This window comes from Mobula birostris, chromosome 11, assembly GCF_030028105.1.
Source record: "Mobula birostris isolate sMobBir1 chromosome 11, sMobBir1.hap1, whole genome shotgun sequence".
In the NCBI taxonomy this organism is placed as follows: domain Eukaryota; kingdom Metazoa; phylum Chordata; class Chondrichthyes; order Myliobatiformes; family Myliobatidae; genus Mobula; species Mobula birostris.
Genome location: NC_092380.1, coordinates 56,219,980 through 56,243,785, shown reverse-complemented (window position 1 = coordinate 56,243,785; position 23,806 = coordinate 56,219,980). Strand labels below are relative to the sequence as shown.

At 40.8% G+C, this 23,806-nt stretch overlaps 1 protein-coding gene across 1 annotated transcript in view; it reads left to right on the top strand.

Annotated features, from left to right (window-relative positions):
* The window catches only part of ighmbp2 (immunoglobulin mu DNA binding protein 2), an 86,279-nt gene extending 63,443 nt beyond the window's left edge, over nucleotides 1–22,836 (top strand). The window contains exons 13-17 of the mRNA XM_072272259.1: nucleotides 9,690–9,784; nucleotides 11,320–11,443; nucleotides 15,287–16,213; nucleotides 17,061–17,239; nucleotides 22,528–22,836. Of these exons, the coding sequence (XP_072128360.1) occupies nucleotides 9,690–9,784; nucleotides 11,320–11,443; nucleotides 15,287–16,213; nucleotides 17,061–17,239; nucleotides 22,528–22,722 (1,520 nt within the window). The 3' untranslated portion in view covers nucleotides 22,723–22,836. The remainder of the gene's footprint in view (nucleotides 1–9,689; nucleotides 9,785–11,319; nucleotides 11,444–15,286; nucleotides 16,214–17,060; nucleotides 17,240–22,527) is intronic.
* The last annotated feature ends 970 nt before the right edge of the window (nucleotides 22,837–23,806 follow it).

Sequence of the window (23,806 nt, the reverse complement as noted above, 5' to 3'; positions counted from 1 at the left end):
ATATGGATTTCAGCAAGGCATTTGATAAGGTACCCCATGCAAGGCTTATTGAGAAAGTAAGGAGGCTTTCAAGGGGAAATTGCTTTGTGGATTCAGAACTGGTTTGCCCACAGAAGGCAAAGAGTGGTTGTAGACGGGTCATATTCTGCATGGAGGTTGGTGATCAGTGGTGTGCCTCAGGGATCTGTTCTGGGACCCTTACTCTTCGTGATTTTTATAAATGACCTGGATGAGGAAGTGGAGGGATGGGTTAGTAAGTCTGTTGATGACACAAAGGTTGGGGGTGTTGTGGATAGTGTGGAGGGCTGTCAGAGGTTACAGCAGGACATTGATAGGATGCAAAACTGGGCTGAGAAGTGGCAGATGGAGTTCAACCCAGATAAGTGTGAAGTGGTTCATTTTAGTAGGTGAAATATGATGGCAGAATATAGTATTAATGGTAAAACTCTTGACAGTGTGGAGGATCAGAGGGATCTTGGGGTCCGCGTCCATAGGACGCTCAAAGCAGCTGCGCAGGTTGACTCTGGTTAAGAAGGCATACGGTGTATTGGTCTTCATCAATTGTGGAATTGAATTCAGGATCCGAGAGGTAATGTTGCAGCTATAAAGGACCCTGGTCAGACCCCACTTGGAGTACTGTGCTCGGTTCTGGTCGCCTCACTACAGGAAGGATGTGGAAACCATAGAAAGGGTGCAGAGGAGATTTACAAGGATGTTGCCTGGATTGGGGAGCATGCGTTATGAAAACAGGTTGAGTGAACTCGGCCTTTTCTCCTTGGAGCGACGGAGGATGAGAGGTGACCTGATAGAGGTGTATAAGATGATGAGAGGCATTGATTGTGTGGATAGTGCTTTTTCCCAGGGCTGAAATGGCTGCCAGAAGAGGGCACAGGTTTAAGGTGCTGGGGAGTAGGTACGGAGGAGATGCCAGGGTTAAGTTTTTTAATGCAGAGAGTGGTGAGTGCGTGGAATGGGCTGCCAGCAACGGTGGTGGAGGCGGATACAATAGGGTCTTTTAAGAGACTTCTGGATAGGTACATGGAGCTTAGAAAAATAGAGGGCTATGGGTAAGCCTAGTAATTTCTAAGGTAGGGACATGTTCGGCACAACTTTGTGGGCCGAAGGGCCTGTATTGTGCTGTAGGTTTTCTATGTTTCTATGATAGAGCTTACTAATTTTACAAATTTCTGCAACTTATTTCAGTCCTGTGCAGAAGCCTCCCCATGCCAAACAGTGATGCAACCAGTTAGAATGCTCTCCATGGTATATTTGCAGAGGTTTTTGAGTGTTTTAGTTAACAAACAAAATCTCCTCAAACTCCTAATGAAATATAGCTGCTGTCTTGCCTTCTTTATAGCTGCATCAACATGTTGTGTCCAGGTTAGGTCCTCAGAGATATTGACACCCAGGAAATTGAAATTCTTCACTCTCTCTACTTCCGAACCCTCTTTGAGGATGGTTTCTGTTCCCTCATCTTACCCTTCCTGAAGTCCACATTCAGTTTTTTGGCCTTGATGACGGTGAGTGCCAAGTTGTTGCTGCGACGTCACTCTAGTAACTGGTATATCTCGCTCCTGTACACCCTTCCGTCACCATCTGAAATTCTGCCAACAATGGCTGTATCATCAGCAAATTTATAGATGGTATTTGAGCTGTGCCTAGCCATAGACTCATGGGTATAGAGAGAGTAGACTAAGCATAGACGCCTCAGGTGCACCAGTTTTGATTGAGCCATTGAGATTATGTCTGCTGGAGACCTATTGTGGCATTGGGAAATTACAGTGGGTCCAGGTCCGTCCTGAGACAGGTGTTGATGTTAGCCATGATCAACCACTCAAGAGCATTGCATCACCATAGGTATGAGTGCTACTGAATGATAGTTGTTGAGGCAGCTCATGCTGCTCTTCTTGGGCACTAGTATAATTGTTGCCCTTTTGAAGCAGGTGGAAACTTCCGACTGTAGCAGTGAGAGACTGAAAATGTCTTTGATCACCCCTGCCAGTTGGTTGGCACAAGTTTTCAGAGCCTTACCAGGTACTGTATCAGGTGCTGCCATCTTGTAAGGATTCACCCTCTTGAAATACAGCCTGACTACTTCAGCCTCCGAGACAGAGATCACTGGGTCGTCAGATGCTGCAGGGATCCGCATAGCTGTGGTTTTATTCTCCCTTTCAAAGCGAACATAAAAGGCATTGAGCTTGTCTGGTAGGGAAGCATCACTGCTATTCATGATGTTGGGTTTTGCTTTGTGGGAAGTAATGGCGTACAAACCCTACCAGAGTTGACGTGCATTCGATGTCACCTCTAACCTCTCCCAGAATTGTTTCTTGGCTCTTGAAATAGCCATCCGCAAGTCATATCTGGTTTTCTTATACAGACTTCGATTGCCGAACTTAATTGCCACAGATCTAGCTCTCAGCAGACTACAAACTGTCTGGTTCATCCACGGCTTTTGGTTTTGGGAATGTATAATAAGTTTTCATCGGCATATACTCACCCACACAGATTTTAATTATGTCAGTGACAATTGTGGCATACTCATCTAGGCTTGAAGATGACTCCCTGAAATCAGTCCAGTCCACTGATTCAAAGCAGTCCTGTAAGCGCGCCTATGCTTCCCTTGACCATACCTTTGGTCCTCACTACTGGAGCTGCAGACTGCAATCTGGGCCTGTACTTAGGGAGTAGAACTACAGCCAGGTGATCAGAATTTGTGAAGTGTGGGCGTGCAATAGCACGGTAGGCATTCTTGATCTTAGTATAACAATGGTCCAGTGTTACTTTCTATGGTACTAGAGGTGATTTGTTGATAATAATTATTTAGTGACATTGTCAAACTTGCCTGGTTAAAATCTCCCAAAATTATGGGGAAGGCATCATGATATGCTGTTTCATGCCTGTTGATTACATCGCTCAGTTCATCTAGAGCCTGTTTGACATTAGCTTGAAGTAGAATGTACACTACTACCAAAATGATCACTGAAATCTGCTGGAGCAGGTAAAATGGCTGGCATTTAATTATGAGGCATTTGAGTCTGGTGAGCAACATTGGAATGATGTCACTGACACAATAGTACACCACAAGGAGTTGGTCGTGAGCCATACACCTCCACCGCTGCTTTTAAGAGAATTGACTGACCTATCTTGACGATGTATTGTGAACCCGTCTATTCGAATCACTGCATTTGGCACGGAAGGGGTTAACCAAGATTCCATAAAATAAAGGATGCATGCGATTCTAACATCCTTTTAATACAGCACCCTAGCTCTGAGATCGCCAATTTTATTTTCCAGAGACTGTATGTTTGCCAGCAAGATATTTGGTTTTGGGACTTGAAAACATCATTTTACAAACTTGATTTGCCCTGAATTCCATATCTAGCTCTTTTCTAACTTCTGGATCTTTGCTTTGATTTAAACTGCTGCAAGTCATTTTAAGCAGACCTCTATGGCAGCAGGAAATCCAGCAGTGAAGATTCTGGTCCTGATTGTGTTGAGGTGTCAAAATCAGATTCCGATGCATTTATCTATCACTTGTACATCGAAACATACAGTGAAATGCATTGTTTGTGTTTGGATGTGCTGGGGCAGCCCATAAGTGTTGCCACATATTCGGTGCCAACATAGCACACCCACCACGTTCAGTTAAACAGCACAAACAAAACAAAACAAATCAGCAACAGCAAAGCGAGCTTAATTCCCACTCACTATCTAACTAAAAAACACACTCACACGCACACACACAAACCCTCCAAGCTTCTGACTACTAGTCCTTGGCTTCAGCCTTTGGGTCTTGACATCTGGACTTGCTGACTTTGGTTTTTAACCTTCAGGCAGCAGATCCTTTGCAAATTACAGCTTCTGTAATCTCTCCTTTCTAGCAAGTGCATTTCTTATGCATGATGACCTTTTCATGTTAATCTGTTGACCAACTTGCTTTTCCTTGCTCTTGTATTGTTTAATATCGTTTGTTCACTTTGAGTATTAATCTTTTCAAATTTGCCATCATTATTTTTCTGCTAAACAGATCAGCCCTTTGTACTTCACAGTCTTGAAACTCCTTTTTCTAGCAACAAATGATTACCTTAGACATTTCTCCTGTGATCATAAGACCCTGTTGGGCATTGATAAGTCCATTTCCCTTGATAATTGGTGAGACAGAAGGCGGGGGAGCTGCGTGGCCTTGGGTCATAGCAAGGACTAGGCCTCAAGCTGCAGGCTTGCCTGTTGCAGCACTCCAGGAGCGGAGGTACTGGAGGTGGGGTACTGTGGCATCCAAGCTGGGTTGGCACTTGCCCCTTCCCTCGGTGCTGCCCTTCAGTGTTCAAATGGTAGAATGACAGTCTGGATTGTGTCCATGGACGCCACATTACACCGCCTCCGGTTAACTGAGGACTGCTGAGATCTGCATGTTCTTGTCGATAACACCAGTACACCATCAATTTACAAGCATGTCAGTCAGGAACTTGGGCTATATTTTTTTTGTGTTACTGTATGTTATCTGTTATATGTGCCTTGTGTTATGTATGATTGTTGGTATTGGGTTTTTCATCTTGGCCCCGGAGGGATGGTGTTTTGTTTGACTGTATTCATGTATAGTTGAATGATAATTAAACTTGAACTTGAGCTTTCCATTCCTTGAAGGTGCTCTTCCAATATTTGAATCTATCCAATGAAGCATGCACAAATATTGTAGTAGCAATATCCCTCTTACCACAATGACATAGCTAATCCATCCATTCTCATCAACTTCGACCGCTCTGCAATCTTCACTGATCTACATTGCCTTCCAGTTAAACAGGCCCTCAGTTTTGATTCTTCTATTTTCTCATTTTTTCTAAACTTCCTATTGTTATGGTCTTTCACATCTCAATTGTTTTCTCCAGTTTGCAAGATATTTATGCCACATATTTAATCATGGGCATTCCATATTTAATTATTTATAACCATATAACCATATAACAATTACAGCACGGAAACAGGCCATCTCGGCCCTTGGAGTCCGTGCCGAACTCTTACTCTCACCTAGTCCCACCGACCTGCACTCAGCCCATAACCCTCCATTCCTTTCCTGTCCATATAGCTATCCAATTTAACTTTAAATGACAACATCAAACCTGCCTCAACTACTTCTGCTGGAAGCTCGTTCCACACAGTTATCACTCTCTGAGTAAAGAAGTTCCCCCTCATGTTACCTCATGTTGCCCTTTAATACTCAACTCATGTCCTCTTGTTTGAATCTCCCCCACTCTCAATGGAAAAAGCCTACTCACGTCAACTCTATCTATCCCCCTCATAATTTTAAATACCTCTATCAAGTCCCCCCTCAACCTTCTACGCTCCAAAGAATAAAGACCTAACTTGTTCAACCTTTCTCTGTAACTTAGGAGATGAAACCCAGGCAACATTTTAGTAATTCTCCTCTGTAGTCTCTCAGTTTTATTGACATCTTTCTTATAATTCGGTGACCAGTACTGTACACAATACAGGTGTCCCCCACTTTTCGAACGTTCGCTTTACAAAACCTCACTGTTACGAAAGACCTACATTAGTACCCTGTTTTCACTTTCAGAAGGTGTTTTCACTGTTACGAAAAAAAAATTCAGGGCGTGATAAAAAAGCAGCGCGCCCCGAGCAGCAGCTGTTCCCCGGATTCTTGCCAGCATTGCTTAAACACGAGCCTGTGAGCAGCCATTTGCAAGATGAGTTCTATGGTATCGGAAAAGCCTGAAAGAGCTTGTAAGGGTGTTACACTTACGGTAAAACTAGACATAATTAAGCATTTTGATCGTGGTGAACAAAGTAAGGACAACGTGAGTTTCGCTTGTGGAAGTTGACGAAGATGATGTTGAAGAGGTTTTGGCGTCCCATCACCAAGAACTGACAGATGAAGAGCTGATGCAATTGGAAGAGAAAAGGATAACAACCGAAACCGAATGAGTAATGATAAAGTACGACTTTAATTTTGAAAGGGTACGTCGGTTTAGGGGATATTTGCAGGATGGTTTGAGTCCTTATTAAAGAACTGTGTGATAGAAAAATACGCGAGGCTCAGCAGTCAAGCAAGCCTTCCACATCAGCCACAGCGGACGACGAACCTCCACCTTCGACCTCGAGACAGGCAGAGATAGAAGAAGATGAGCTGCCTGCTCTAATGGAAATAGGCGACGAGATGACACCCTAGTGTCCCACCACCCCAAACCCCAGGCCACGGACAGATACTGATTCACGGATAATGCAAAGGTAGCTGGGAGGCATACAGCACATCTTTAAGAATAAAGCCGAAATAAACATGCTAATTAAGTAGGTTCCACCGACATGTAATTGTTGGCCCAGATCAGAGACGACGCAATCAGAAATCGGCACTGATCTGGGCCGACAATTACGGGCAGCACTAATTAATTAGCACGTTTGTTTTGGCTTTTTTCTTAAAGATGTGCTGTGTACATCCTGGCTACCGCTGGACCCCTGTGTTCTTCGCGGCAATGTATCGCTCAGCAGCCTGGAGGTTGGGGCGCCACTGCACCACCCAAACTCTGACAACTCAGTCTAACATACCATCATCAGTGTGCTCGGCACTGTCCCAATTCCCATAAATGATACTACACTGTAATACAATATTTCTACTTTATATCGGCTGTATATTTTTACGTGTTATCTGGTATGATTTGGCAGCTTCATAGCTTAAAGGTTACTGGAGAGCGCTTGCGCGTGTTTTTGCCAACAGCGCTTGTGTGAGATTTTCACTCCGGAGAACAGTTCAGTAATGATTGTGGAAAAGTATTTCTACTTTATATAGGCTGTGTATTTATCATATCATTCCTGCTTTTACTATATGTTACTGTTATTTTAGGTTTTATGTGTTATTTGGCATGATTTGGTAGGTTATTTTTGGGTCTGCGAACGCTCACAAAATTTTCCCATATAAATAAATGGTAATTGCTTCTTCGCTTTATGATATTTCGGCTTACGAACCGTTTCATAGGAATGCTCTACCTTCGGATGGCGGGGGAAACCTGTACTCCAAATTTGGCCTCACCAATGCCTTATACAATTTCAGCATTACATCCCAGCTCCTATACTCAATGCTCTGATTGATAAAAGCCGGCAATACCAAAAGCTTTCTTCACCACCCTATCCACATGAGATTCCACCTTCAGGGAACTATGCACCATTATTCCTAGATCCCTCTGTTGTACTGCATTCTTCAATGCCCTACCATTTACCATGTATGTCCTATTTTGTTTAGTCTTACCAAAATGTAGCACCTCACATTTATCATTAAACTCCATCTGCCATCTTTCAACTCGCTCTTTTAAGTGGCCTAAATCTCTCTGCAAGCTTTGAAAACCTACTTCATTATCCACAACTCCACCTATCTTAGTATCATCTGCATACTTACTAATCCAATTTACCGCCCCATCATCCAGATCATTAATATATATGACAAACAACATTGGACCTAGTACAGATCCCTGAGGCACACCGCTACACACCGTCCTCCCATCTGACACACAGTTATCCACCACTACTCTCTGGCGTCTCCTATCTAGCCACTGCTGAATCCATTTTACTACTTCCATATTAATGCTTAACGATTGAACCTTCCTAACTAACCTTCCATGTGGAACCTTGTCAAAAGCCTTACTGAAGTCCATATAGACAACATCCACCGCTTTACCCTCGTCAACTTTCCTAGTAACCTCATCAAAAAATTCAATAAGATTTGTCAAACATGACCATCCACACACAAATCCATGTTGACTGTTCCTAATCAGACCCTGTCTATCCAGATAATTATATATACCATCTCTAAGAATACTTTCCATCAATTTACCCACCACTGATGTCAAACTCACAGGCTGATAATTGCTAGGTTTACTCTTAGAACCCTTTTTAAACAATGGAACCACATGAGCAATACGCCAATCCTCCGGCACCATTCCCGTTTCTAATGACATTTGAAATATTTCTGTCAGAGCCCCTGCTATTTCCACACTAACTTCCCTCAAGGTTCTAGGGAATATCCTGTCCGGGCCCGGAGACTTATCCACTTTTATATTCCTTAAAAGTGCCAGTACTTCCTCTTCTTTAATCATCATACTTTCCATAACTACCCTTCTTGTTTCCTTTACCTTACGCAATTTAATATCCTTCCCCTTAGTGAATACCGAAGAAAAAAAATTATTCAAAATCTCCCTCATCTCTTTTCGCTCCGCACATAGCCGTCCACTCTGATTCTCGAAGGGACCAATTTTATCCCTCACTATCCTTTTGCTATTAATATAACTGTAGAAACCCTTTGGATTTATTTTCACCTTACTTGCCAAAGCAGCCTCATAGCTTCTTTTAGCTTTTCTAATTTCTTAAGATTCTTTTTACATTCTTTATATTGCTCGAGCACCTCATTTACTCCAAGCTGCCAATATTTATTGTAGATCCCTCTCTTTTTCTGAACCAAGTTTCCAATATCCCTTGAAAACCATGGCTCTCTCAAACTTTTAACCTTTCCTTTCAACCTAACAGGAACATAAAGATCCTGTACTCTCAAAATTTCACCTTTAAATGACCTCCATTTCTCTATTGCATCCTTCCCATAAAACAAATTGTCCCAATCCACTCCTTCTAAATCCTTTCGCATCTCCTCAAAGTTAGCCTTTCTCCAATCAAAAATCTCAACCCTGGGTCCAGTCCTATTCTTCTCCATAATTATATTGAAACTGATGGTATTGTGATCACTGGACCCGAAGTGCTCCCCAACACATACCTCCGTCACCTGACCTGTCTCATTTCCTGGCAGCATCTCTAGGAAGAGGTAGTCGACGTTTCAGGCCAAGACCGACCAGCAACTTTGATGTGTGTTGCTTGAATTTCCAGCATCTGCAGAATTCCTGTTGTTGTTTGTTGTTATCTCATTCCCTAACAGGAGATCCAACACTGCCCCTTCTCTAGTTGGTACCTCTATGTATTGCTGCAAAAAACTATCTTGCACACATTTTACAAACTCCAAACCATCCAGCCCTTTTACAGAATGGGCTCCCAGTCAATGTGTGGAAAATTACAATCACAACCTTGTGCTTACTGCAAATATCTGCTATCTCCTCACAAATTTGCTCCTCCCATTTCTCGCTCCCCATTAGGTGGTGTATAATACACTCCTATAAGCATCACTACACCTTTCCCGTTCCTCAATTCCACCCAAATAGCCTCCCTAGACTATTCTGCCAGAGCACCGCTGTAATATTTTCTCTGACAAGCAATGCAACACCTCCCCCTCTTGCCCCTCCTATTCTTTCACACCTGAAACAACGAAATCCAGGAATATCCAGGAATATTTCAGCATTGACGGCTGGTCATTCAGCAGTAGCACCTAAGTCCTTGAATCTCCTGCCAAAGTTGACCTCCCTTTCTACATTTTCACTTTAATTCTATCCTTTTGCAGACGTTTTCTCAGTCTACCTAAGAAGAACTTGGAGAAGCATGGGAAAATGAACATAATGTCCATTTTTGATTGCAAGATTGTTCCATTCTTGGGTTAAGCTAAAGTATTGGTGGATATGGGATTGTATGAATCTGTTTTGACACATGAAGATCTTCAGGTCCAATCAAATAAAGCCAAAAATATAATGAGATGAATTCTTTGATTGATTTTAATTGTGATATCATGACTTGTGCTGCTTCTGTTTTAGGTGAGGTTCAAATTGTTGCAAAGCATATTCAAGCTCTGACTGAGGCTGGTGTCTATCCGAAGGATATTGCTGTCATAACGCCATACAATTTGCAGGTACTGTGCCTGACTTTTTTTCCCCCTGAAGTTCTATACAGGCAATACAGGTATTTGGTACTTAATTTTTAATACTGAAATACTATTAAAGCAATCAAATTTTAAAAATTCAGACATTCTGATAGAGATGGTAATTCCAAAGTGTAGGTATGAATCTATTGGCAAATATTACTTTGTTTATTGACTGCTGAAATGTAAATTCTATCATTTGAAGATGTTGCCTGTGAGGGTGATGGTGCTTTATTGGCCACTGCACATCACTATCCTTGCAGGTAAATAGGTTGGAGTCAGACCTCTGGCCACATCCCAAATGTTCCAGCATGCGTGGCAGATATTGTTTGCATTTAACATCGAGTCTGCACAAGGTGATGTAGCCAATTTTTATGTAATTTTTTTAGTTTACAGGGAAAGTTCATGATGCTGCTAAAAGAGCAGCTGCTTCATGTCTTCAGTGACCTGGGTTATGTCTTGACTTACTAACTCTGTAGAGGTTGTAGATTCTCCTCAAAGGTTTCCTCTTAATGTTCTGGTTTCTAGGAGAAGGTGCACTGTTCAAAGTACATTTATTATCAAAGTATATATACGTTAAACAACTTTTGAGATTTGTTTCCCAACAGGCAGCCATGAAACAAAGAAACCTAAAAAAAATTTAATAAAAGCGACTGTCAAATATCCAAGTGTAGAGAAAAAAAACACAAATCGTGCAAACAATAAATGCAAGCAAATAGCATTCTGAACTGAAGTCCGCAACGAGAGTCCTCAGATCAGTGCAGTGCGAAGGAGTGAACTGAACCAGCCCATCCCTTACCTTGGGCCCCAACATCCTGACATTTTCAATCTGGCCCGCACCTAAATCCAAACGCAGGTTCAGTTGCTTTGATATGCTCTGGGACCTGGACCCCACCGACTCGATTCGACCCAGCACTTAATTCGATCGAACCACCGGTCCCCCTTGCTCTAGGTAACGGATCCTGTTGCCTCACCTCGCCTCAGTTCTGCCCCATTGAAATGCCTCCAAGTCCAAATGGAAGTTACAGACTTAGTTGTTAGTTGTTTTCCTTGTTTCATTAGGCAGTAGCCTGAAGTTGCTGAGATTCAGCAGCACCACCTTAAACTGGAGGATCAGGTTTCCAGAATGCTTTCTGCTTTGAAAGCTCTAGTAACCTCATTCCAAGCTGGCATTTCTGACTCTCTGTAGCTTTAGAAAAAGTACATTTAAGAGCCTGTGCACCAATTTATCCAAGTGAATTTTAAGGGATTTCCTTTGTCTAAGCCAATCTTCCTAGTTCCATGTATAAGAAGTGCTGCATAGTTCACTTAATTTCCTTTAAGTATCAAGCAAGTGCTCAGTTTAGCAGAATTTGTTTTCATTTCTGGTAAGTTGAGAATGTTGTAGCAGAGATATAACTTGAGAAAGATAAGTGGGACAGAAGTAAGACAAATTAGAATGAATCTTGGCACAAGATATAGAAGCTGTAGTTTAATTTAGTTGTGTTTATTTTTTGTATTGAAAAATGATATTTCTTGTTAAATAGGTACAACTCCTGAGAAAAGAACTCTCCAGCAAGTACCCAGAGCTGGAAATTAAGTCTGTAGATGGGTTTCAAGGAAGAGAAAAAGAGGCTGTTGTTTTATCCCTCGTGAGATCCAACAGAAGAGGTATGTACTGAGGCTCGTGTAGTACAAGGCATGTGTCTGTCATTCAGTAAGTCAAGCAATGTTTTGAATCAGTGACCTTTGAGCACATTGAAACGTTGCTTGAATTCACTTATTGACATTGCAGTTTTTTGTTTGGAATCGTAAGTACTATGTATGTACCTTCCTATGCGAAATAAGACGGTAGAGTGTTCAGGAGAAAAAGTTTAAGTATTCGCAGCAAGAGGTGAGCTGCCGTACCCTTGTGTGGTGGGAGGAGATGCTTGCAGGAGTGAAGAAAGGCCTAGCAGTTACACATAAAGTGAGATTTGGAGAGGAATCTCAGTCCTGATGAGGTAATTAAATTGAACAGATTTATTTGCTCAACCAAATGCACACCTCCAGGTTCTTCGTATGAATTCCATGTGACTTCCTATTACCATGACCAGTTCATTGATAACCTCCTACACCCAACAACTTTTATCCTATCAAACTCCGGTAATTTTTGCATTATACGCAACCCTCTTAATGTGCTCCTAAATTTGTCCAGGTGTTGACATATACCACAAGAACCTGGGACTGGGGTTGTTGGATCTTGTCACGCCCTGTTGTTAAATGTGCTTTGCATAGCTGTTCTTAATGTTACTTTCCCAAATAATGTCTATTTATTTTGCTAAATCCCTGTTCACTGCCTTTCTAAATGACAATGTATGCTGGCCTCTGGAACTTCTTCCAATAACTTGCCCATCACTGGGATTGGAGTGACTAACCTTTAATTACTTTGAAACAATAATAGCATATTAGTATCCAAACAAAATGGAAGATTCCACCAGTTTGTCTCTTGTTACTTCTAATAGCCTGAAATTGTTCAATTTATGTATTGGTTTACTTTTTGTGCTAAACTTTGTAGTATTTTCCCACAGTATGTTTATCTCATCCATTATGTCATATACCTCCTACTGATGTGAGAGCAATATTGGCTCCGCACACCAGATGCTTCTTCTGTATTTTCCAACTTTATGTATTTATAAATCCTTTTGCTGTGCTTTTTTTTAAGCCCTATTATTTTCCTTTATTTTGCTCATCCTTTTATTAGAATTGATTTATTATCGTTACAAGTACAGTGAAAAGCTTGTGTTGCATATTGTTCGTACAGATCAAGTCATTACACAGTGCATCGAGGTAGAACAAGGTAAAACAATAACAATGCAGAATAAAGTGTAAAAGCTTCAGAGAAAGTGCATTGCAGGTAAACAATAAAGTGCAAGATCATTACAAGGTTGATTGTGCTGTCCATTTTATCGTATAAGAAATCTATTTAAGAGTCTGATAACCAGGATTAAAAGTAGTCCTTGAGCTTAGTGGTACATGCTTTTAGGCTGTTGTATAATTGGCCCAATTGGAGAGGGGAGAAGACAGAATGTTCAGAGTGGGTCTGCTCTCTATAATTATTGCTTACTGCAGTACTTAGCTCTTGGCATAAAACAAACTTTTCCTTTTTTTGTTGCATGCGGACCTCCACATCTGAGGTCTTGTACTTTATGTGTAAGCATGTTTCCATTTTTGCCTGGTGGGGAAAACTGATTTGGTGGCTTCGTGACTCAAATAGCCAGCTGATTTAACCATGAGAACAGAAGTATCAGCTTTTGTGTGGGTAGACGCAAAGAAAAGATAAAGTACTTGAAGACCGCTGCTAGTAACCTCATTTCATTACTTAGCATGTTTCCTGCTATACCATAATAACTGTTGAAGAATTTATACTAAATCAAAATATTGGCAGTCATTGGATAGCTCAAAAAGCACATTTACAGTGTTGAGATCTGTAATGGTGAAATTAGGTCATGGTAGATTGGGAGAACGCCCTGGTTCTATGCACACCTTGCATGAAGAAGATTGCATATGATATATCTGGAAGAGATGGGACATGAACAATAATGTCAGAAAGTTCATAAATCCTACTCTTACATGTGTTTACTACATCCAGCATAATGGTCTTTGTTCAGCCGGATTCCTATGTCTCAGAATGAATCTAATGCACGATGAACCTTCAGTCAGTTTGCTACAAACATACTTTGATAACAATGGTAAATTTCAATCCCCCAGCACAGGGTAGTAAATCAGGATTATTTATTTCTCCAGAGATCAGCTCTCATTGCACAGTATTGATTATTGCAGATTCACTGGCAAAACTGAATTGTAAGCAAGCAAGACCCTGGGCTACTAGTCAGAAGAAAAATAGCTTGTGGGAAGAAATAAAAGTTTTTAAATATGGTTTGAATTGGAATGATGAATGAATTTTTTGAATATATTTTGTAGTTTTGTTAGATGTATTTGCTGTAAATAATATGCATTGTGCATTCAAAATTACAGAGAGCAATGATTTTTGAATGAAGAATGTCAAATATCACAGCAAAAATCTAGTCATCATCTTGACAAAGTTCCAATGATTATCTTCTTTTTAATTGCTTATCTTCACTTTTTCAATGCATGTTGGTTCTGTGAATTAACTGGCACCTGTTCAGATACATGTCAACTTTGACAATGTGTTCTGAATCCTCCGGTACTGCCTGACTTAGCAAAAGTTAGCATAAAGTCTCATACTTGGCTTATGTGGGCAGTGAGCAATATTTTGAAGTGGCTTAAATACTTCCTCTGAATATGATTGAGGTAGAGTCTTTAAGTAAACTGGAGTTGATATAATAAAGGTAATATAAATTGTAAGTAACTGATAATAAATAAAAAATAGGTTGTTTCCTTAGGCAAGTAAGTTGTTAATCAGCAGACTTAGATGAGCTAATGGTATTCAAAAATGTATTGTCAAAAAGCAGCAGAAGCAGATTCTGGCATAATTTTCACGGGGACCTGGAGATATTCTAGTGAAGGAAATATTTGCACAGCTGTGGCAAATTAGCTAGCGACTTTAAGGCTTGTTAGAGAGCAGGTACAGACAATATAGGTTTAATGGCCATCTCTTGTACTCTATTATTCTATTACTTGTAATATTTGGACTTCAATAGAAATTTATTGCTTTGACATGCATTTTCTAGGTGATTTATTCCAGAGATTAATCAATCAAAGAACTGGGGTCTATTAAATTTATTTCAGCTGAAGTTGTCCATTGCAGGTGTTTCAGGTGTTGCCCTTTTTCATTTCTCCCCATTGTGTTTGACCATGAGATCTCTGCAGTCAAAGAATAATACAGCATGGTAACAGACTCTGTATCCTAAATCGTCCACGCCAACTGCGGTGCCCACCTGTTCAAATGTCTTCTGAATGATACTTTCCCTGCCTAAGCTCCTTTCTGGCAACTCATTCCATGTATGCATCTGCCTCTGCATGAAGAAGTTGCCCCTAATTATTCTTTAAAAATGTCCTCCTCATCTTAAACCTATGCCTTCTAATTTTTGCTTCCCTTTTCTAGGAAGGAAGACTGTAACATTCACACTGTTTACAGTATTTCTTTATGGTCCACCTACAATCTGCTACATTCCAAGGAATGAATTCTAGCCTACCAAACCTCTCCCTTTAACTCAGGCCCTCGAGTCTTGGCACTATTCTAATAAATCTACTTTGGAGTCTTACCAGCTTAATGATATTGCGGAGTTGAAGTTAATCTGGGTTGCAATGTTGAGGAACCATGCAAGGTTGAAGAGCCATAAAATGAGTGATATTCTATCAATTACATGTTACAAATTCAGACCAAGATTCACTTCCACTGCCTTCAATAGAATTGACTTTTGGGTAAGAATTGTACTCAACTGTTCCAGAGAAGCTGTCCATTCTGAGTAACCAATGTCAGTTTCTACGCTGTTTTGTTATGGTTGCATCACTCCCTTAAGAGTATTAGCATTTTGATCCATTTTTCAGGTGAAGTGGGCTTTCTGGCTGAAGACCGAAGAACAAATGTAGCAGTAACTCGTGCGCGACGCCACTTGACGGTGGTTTGTGATGCAGTCACGGTCAGCACTCACCCATTTTTGAAAACCCTGGTCGACTACATCACAGAACACGGGGAAGTACGGACTGCCTTTGAATACTGTGATGACATTGTGTCAGAACACTACTCATATCCAGTCCTTCCAGATGAACAAAATAAAACAAAAGATTATTTAGTGCAAAAAAGCGGCAAGGGCTCAAATAGCAACAAAAGTGTGATGGTCTCAAAAGTAAATAAAGATTCAGCAAACCATAGCAGTCAAAAAGTGGAAATTAGAAAGAAGAATGCAGATCAGGAAAGTTGCAAAATACAGAAAGAGAATGTCATTTCAGAAACAATAGAGAAAAATACCAAGACTATAAATGTAAAAGATAACTCTGGGAAGCTTAAGGAGCAAATAATGCAATTTATGGAGGATAATGCAACAAGTAAATTTGAATTTCCTTCATCACTCAATTCTCATGACCGTTTATTAGTGCACCAGATAGCAGAAGAGCTTGGTCTTGATCACTTTAGTGTGGGTGAAAACAGAGACAGGTTTATTGTTGTGGCTAAATCAGGTTTCATGGAAAGTCAAAAACAGCTCCACAGTCAGGTAGACCAAAAGTGGGTGGATGTGCCTCCCAAACAGAGTGATTGTGTCCCTCAGATTTCTGTGGAAAATGAAAAAGAACAGATTCTTGTCACGAAGGAAGGACCACAGGACATTAGTTCTTGTGCTTCTCAATCTAAGCTGGATCTAAAGACACTGCATATTGAAAGGATGCAGCGGGAACAAGCCAAGAGAGAGCAGCAAGCAAGGCAGAAGCAGAATTCTACTAACACTGCTTCTCTGAAATCAAAAAATAAAAAACATGGTATGTATTTGTATTGCTTCTTAAAGAAAAATCAAGCTGCTGATCTTGCTTTAAAAATTATGTTTTAAGGACTAGTGGAGTAGAGTTTATAGAAATGAAAGCCTTACCTCTGATAAATAGGGTTGAATATTTAGTTCTATCAAAATTCTTACCATATATTTTTGATATTTATTACTGCTTTGTTCTTGCCAAATTAAGTATTTCTTTCACAACTTGGTCCCGTTCTTGAAATGCAGTCCTTAATATTCTTTTTAAATTGATTTAAAGGTATCTTATTAATCTATGAACAGATTTAGTAGGATTTGTATTGACCATGGTGGGTTTGCATAACCTAGTACTTCGCAAACCTTCAGTCTACTCTGCTCATTGTTAATATATAACAAATCACTGGTCTTGCATAAGCCAGAATTTATCCAATGTAGAATCTGTTAGTATAGAACTATTCTTTAAAGTAATTTTATATATTGAAGAAAATAGTTCATTTCAGTAACATTAAAGAATTTTCATTTGCAAAAGTAACTACTTGATAGTGTGATATAATGTTAAAAAACATGTTTTATTCTATTAATTAGTATCTGCTTTAGTTACTGTCTATTGTCTTGTCCGCAGTTAAATTTGATGAGCAGTACGTTAACCTCATTGAAAAATACCTACAATATTCTAAGTGACTGTGTTGTGGGAATGCTTAATTTTTTTTTATGACCAAACTATCTGAAATATGAAATGTCATTTCGGTTTAGCAGTGAAACTTGGCATTGTAACTGCAACAATTTGGGTATGTTTTTTCACTATTTTACTGTAGATCAAACAAAAAGGAATCCTTCATCCCTAACTGCTTGTTTCATAGGGAAAACCAAAGATGGCCTTGCAAGTGGGGTAGAAGAGGACTTCGATGCGCTTATTGCTGCAACAATAAAAGCAGACGGTATTTGTGCTTATTTAAAGTGCAATGAGAGTATTCGTACCATTGGCCAACATTGTATCCACTGTAACAAACGCTACTGCCTCAGCCATCACATCCCTGAGGTAAGAGCTTATCATTAAAAGCAAATATTAACTCTTTCACCAGTGTATTGAATTAAATTATGAGTCAGATAGTTGAATTGGATACTTCTGTATCATGTCAAAATGACTCACTCCTATTCATTCTTAGTTATTTCAGTACTTCAAAATTTAATATTTGTGAATATTTGCATCAATATCAATCTGACATTTGTCATTTAGTCCAGATTATCCTTGAGAAAGAGGTGATATGTAAGAACATAATAAACAGGTGTATAGTTGGCCATGAGCTTTCTTTGCCCTGGCTAATTTGACAATGTTCTTTGCTCCATTTTCTTGCCTATTTCCCATTGCCCTTGGTTCCCTTACAGATAGATCAAAGGTCTTTTTATGGTGATCTTTACTTCAGCCCCCCCACTGTTCTGAAGATTCGCCACCCTCCAAGAGAAGGAATTCTTTGTCAATTTTGTCTTAAATTGATGATTCTTTATTCTGAAACTATGCCTTCTAATTCTATATTCCTTCAAAAGGGAAGACATCTCAGCATCTATCTTGCTATACCTCCTTGGAAATCTATATATGCTTTAATAAGATCATCTCTCTCTTGCATAAACACCAATGATTATAGCAGATTGTGCTTAAATTTTCCTCCAAGATAGCTCCTTTCATCCCAGGAATAAATCTAGTAAATCTCTGAATTGCCTCCTGTGCAAGTTAAATCCCTTCTTAAAAACCTGTGGCAAAGACACTCTTGTGGACAAAGTGGGAGGAGCCAACATTCTGCCTAAGGTTTCAAAATATCAGAGAAATGTATATAATATACATCCTGAAATTCTTTTTCTTCGCAAACATCCACAAAAACAGAGGAGTGCCCCAAAGAATGAATGACAGTTAAAACTTTCGAACCCCAAAGCCCCCCCACCAATTCATCCTCTCACGCACAAGCAGCAGAAAGGCAATGACCTCCCCCCCGACCAGCAGAAAAGCATCAGTGCCCTCCACCGAGCACTCAAGTGTGCAGCAAGCATCAATAATGACACAGATTTGCAGTACCCCAAAAGCTGCTCATTTACCCGATAATTCCTCATACCACAGGCTGTCTCTCTCCCTGATAAGGGAAAAAGAGGTGTCCCCGTTTCACAGCAAGAGGGGAGATATAACAAGCAACTTGCTGATTTACGATGTTAAAAGTTTGTGACGTCGCTTTTTCTGAGCTCTGCGCCCAGAGAGTTGGTCGCAGAAAGGCACAGCTTTCTGGACACACAACCCACACAGCTGCTACTCCGATGTTCCGTGTTCTTCCGCAACGCTTCACTCAGGGGCACCAGCCTAGAATCAGCCCGTCTCTAGAGCCACGAAAATCTGGCACCCTGAAGGCGCTCGAGCCTTCCAGGCTGCGTCCTTGGGACATCAAAAAGCACCCGGTCATGTGGCCCTGAGAACGGGTCCCATTCCCGCAAAGAACCAAAGTCAGAGTGTAATTCCAGGTCAGGATCTTCAAAAGAACCTTGAAAAGGAAAAAAAAGAGATATCAAAGAGCTGTTTCTGAAGATTCAAGCAAAGGAGTTACTGCTTAGCTCCACCCCTGTACATGCACACACCTTTTGCTACTAGTGCGCAGAGGAATTTAAACTGCGCACAAAAGATTGTCACCCTCTACCTTGGTGGCATGTTAAGTATATTTCACAAATGTACATAATCCCATTTCCTTTTTCAGTTTCTGATGCGGACGGTGTTTGCAATCATGGAGTTTGCAATGATTTGTTTACAGATTTTAGAAATGGCTTTTTTATACTGTTTTATTAAAGAAATTATGGATTCATTATTTTGAATTCCAAAGAAGCAAAGGGCATGAAGCACAAAAGATCTGCTTGCTCATTTAAAGCGGAATGGCTTAATGGAACAGTAGAAATGGCTACACTGGAAGCTCATGGGGTCAGGAACGTGCAGCTATGAGAAATATTTATGTACGATACAGAAACTGGTGTTACTTGTGTGTATTGTCACAATGCAAAAGTTGCTGGAGAATTTGCAAGTGAGAAAAAGTGGAGTGATATTTGCAAACTTGACTGTTCAAAGCATCATTTAGCAAGCAAATCACATATGGACGGTAGTCAAAAGCTCTGGCAAGAAAGTCCTTTGTTACCCGCTACAGGCCTGCTACATATGTTTTGTAAGAGTGCAAATGAACGAGAGTGAAAACAATCAAACCGAGAATAGATCAAAGTTCTTATTGACAGTATTTTGCTAGCTGTTAAAATGAGTATCTCTATATATAAAATTCAGAGCACACATGTTGCTGTCACTGGGCAAAAAAATTGCATAGCATAGCACGCTGGTCATTGCTTCTGGTCAAGATAGAGGGAGCATTGGGAGGAACCAAAGGAAAAGTTGTCGAGGGCGAGGACCAATTCTGCCAGACGGTGGAGGGTAGTGATGGAGGGAACTGGTTGGTTCTTTTATTGAGGGAAAAAAAGGGAGAGCTTTAAAGCCTTTGTGATAGGGGATAAAAGTATATAGGGACTGAGCGTCCATGGTGAAAATAAGGTGGTCAGGATCAGTGAATTGAAAGATACTAAGCAGATTGAAGAGCGTGAGAAGTATTGTGGATGTAGGTGGGAAGGGACTGTACCAAGGAGGTTAGAATGGAGTCGAGGTGTTAGGACATGAGTTCATTGGAGCAGGAGCAGGCACAGGCAGAATCATTGGGCCCACCCAGACAGTCAGGTTTGTAGATAATAGGTAGGAGGTGGAAGCAAACTATGAGTTTGGTGGCAGTGGACAGGAGTTTGCCAGAGTTGATGAGGTCAGTGATGGTGTTAGAGGCAGTTTTCTGATGGTCTGAAGTGGGATCCATTCAAGGGGTTTGAGAGTTGCCACCTGGCCTCAGGAAGGTAGAGGTCAGTCTGCCACACTACAACAGCACCCCTTTTATCTGCAGGACAATGTATATTGTCTTCTTGCAGGCAGCCACAAAACAAAGAAGCACAATAGTATTCACGAAAAAACCCGTACCAAAATGACAGTCAAACATACAGCGTGCGGAGAAATCATGCAAACAATAAAAAAAGAGCAATCAAGCAATCCACAGAACATGAACAGCAGAGTCCCTGAAAGGAAGTCCACAGATACTTAGCCAATTCAGTGCTGCAGCTGGTCCAGGAGCCCGATGGCTGCAGGCCACAGCCATGGAGCTAGGTTCAGTGCTGAGGCAAGTAAAGCCTCACAGAGAAGTCCTTTGCCCTCAGCCTCGAAATCTTAAACTTTTTAAACTGGCTTGGCGCTTAAATTGGCCAAAGATAGGTTCATTACCTGCTCTCGGGTTTGGGCCCAGGCCTTCACTCAGTCTGGCCCCAAAATCCACTCCAGCAATGGCCGCCCCGGCTGTAACTGTATTCTCGAGAGTCCAGTTCGCCAAACCCTACAGGATACCACAACACCACCAGGTCATGCAGACTGTTCAAAAGCACACCTCCCAACAGCAAATGAAAGGCTGCGGATTGCAGTGATCGTAGCCCTAAGAAAGTGTATTAGTAGAATTGTCAGTAGTTTGTTAACTGTCTGCAAAGCACTGGCGTGTCTCACCAGCACCATCTTCGCCAGGAAAATCCAGTGGTGCAGTACACAAGAAATAGTGATGATGTACTGATTCAAATCAACAGTAATTTGAACCAGTGTGTTATTGATGGAATTCCTATGCAATCACTGCCCTCTTCCCTCTTGGTGACAGTGCTTAGGTTTGAAAAAGTAGATAACAAATTGTCATACTACATGTTGTGGATAGAACCCACTGCAGCTATAATATTCATATTTCAGAAGAAGGAATTAAAATTTAAGATTACAGAAGTGTTTGGAATTCTTTATCTCCTTCCTTTCCAACAATATACAGTGTAGTTGTATGGAAACAGGCCCCTTGGCCTATCTGGTCCATGATAACCAAAATGTCTATCCAAGCTGGTCCCATTTTCCTTCATATTAGCACATAACTTCTTCATCTTTCCTCATTCAGGTACCTATTCAGTTGTTGAGGCCTCCATTGGTCAGAATTGACCATGGATATTGTGTCCTAGCTGTTGAGATACGCAAACCTGAGCAGTACGATATGGAGAGCCAGCTGTCGCCAATTTAGCAAGACCCCACCACCACACACATTTGATGAACCCAAAGGAATGGCAGAGACTGATACAGTTTGGTACCAGCAGTGTTGGAGCAGTTGCCAATCAGCTTTGAACTCAATGTAGGACTCCCTTGGGGACTCCAGCTCTGGAGTTTTCCCTCAGGGTTCACTCCTGAAGTATTCCCCATGAGTGAGGATAGCCACAAGGCAGCAGAGGTTTGAGATCAGAGTTTTCCTTCTCCTAGATGAGCTGCCAACCACAGCTGATGAGCCCCATCTGCCTGAAGCGACTTGTTTTAAGGCGCCCGTAACTTGCCTTCGCCTCTTCTCCTGTCAGTGGAAACGGTTCCATCGGACTTAGTAGCTAAACCATACATGAAGGCCAGGAGCTGGACCTGGTTGTCAGAGGCAATTTGAGATGCATGCCATTGGGAGCATTTAATAGGTAGTGGGAGCTTGTCCCCATTACCAGCCCTGGCTATAACAACCTTAAGGAACCTATTCAACTGTCTTTTAAAAGTTGTTACTTTACCAGCCTCATCCACTTTTTCTGGTAGGTCATTCCACATAAATATCATCCTTTGTGGGGGGGAAAAAAAAGTTGCCCTTCAAGTTCCTATTAAATATTTCCCCTCTCACCTTAAACTTATGCCCCCTTCTAGTTCTTGATTTGCCAATGCTGAGGACAAAGAATTGAGTTCATTCACTCTATCTACTGTATGCCCCTCATAAGTTTATACATCTCGATAAGATCGCTTCACGGTCTTTTACGCTCCAAGGAATAAAACCCTAACCTGACCAACATCTCCCTGTAACTCAATCCCTCAAGTCCTGGGAACACCCTTGTAAACTTTTCTGCAATCTTTCCACTGCTATGTAATTTTTTTTGTCATCACCTACCCTGGTATCGTTGTGGAATTATGATGTGCAGCATTTGTAAATATTACTTTATTTTCCTCTTGTGGGTGATGCCTGATCAGTGTTTTTATATTCCCATCACTCATATTGTTTTTAGTGAAGATTTTCATTTGAGAAATTTGGATGACCACTTAGGATTTGATCTTCTCAATACTTCTCAAGCAAGATTCTTAGGCTTGTATGGCTTCCATTGTTTTCCTTTTCTTGATTATGCAGCCATTTCTGTCCTCAATGTTATGAATAGTGTAAAATTCTCTCATCTTTGTTGTCCTTCTAGGTTCATGGATGTAGTGCACATGCCAAAGCACACGCCCGAAAACTCATCAGCAGAGAAGGTATCCTATACGCAGGCAGCGGCTCTAAAGACAAAACATTAGATCCAGTGAAGAGGGCTCATCTACAGAGAAAACTGGGAAAGAAAATTGATCAGCTAGCTAGCCAACGAAGTGCCAAAAAGGAAAGTAAAAATTGAAGTACGATGCTGTACCATAAATTTATTTAAGAACCTATTTATTTCACATTTTCTAACATTATCAACGTAACTTCTAAGAAACAGTAATAAATATTTTTGATTACACTAAAATAATTATGAAAAGTAACTTTGATGGCTTTGCTGTGAATGTTACGGATTGTATAGTAATGGGCATTGTTGAGGCACAATTTCTCATTCTTTTAGTGGCAACTGATGTTGGAAAATGTGATGGATAGCAATCATCTGTAGCAATCAGATGGTCATTATTGATCATTTAACTGTGTTTGAAAACATCTGTAACATAATGGAAATTGATAGATTGGGACTACTTATTTCCAAATTTTTTACTGATCAGTAAAAGTATTATAAATATTTGTCAATATCTACAGAACTATTTTCTATTTCCCCAATTTAAAAATAAACTTCATTAATTTCTGACTGAACTTTCCTAGATGTGCAAGCTATTAATACACCTCCAGACTTGCATGCTTCCACAGTTGTTCTAAGAGATAACATTGACTATGAGGAGAACTTGAACAGAGGTCTTAAAGGATAGGTACCCAAGTTCAGTTGTTTCAAACTTCTAAGGAAGTAGATGTGCTTTCCTCATAATTGCACTTATGTGCTTGGCCCAGGACAGATTCTCCGAAATGCTTAACACTGAGGTATTTAAAGTTGCTGAGCCTCTCCACCTCTCTGATGCTCCAATAAGGACTGGCTCATGGACCCCTGATTTCCCCTTCCTGAAAGTCAATAATCAGCTCTTTGGTTTTGCTGACATTGAGTGAGAGGTTGTTGTTATGGCACCACTCAGCCAGATTTTCAGTCTCCCTCCTGTATGCCGATCTGTCACCACCTATGATTCAGCCAATGACAGTGATGGCTTCAGCAAACTTAAGTATGGCATTGGAGCAGTGCTTAGCCTCACAGTCAAAAGTATAAAATGAGTATAGCAGGGAACTAAGTACACAGCCTTGTGATGCCCTTGTTCTGATTGAGATTGTGGAGGAGATGTTGTTGCAAATCCAAACTGACTAGGGTCTGCAAGTGAGGAAATCGAGGATCCAGTTCCTAAGGTTTTGAA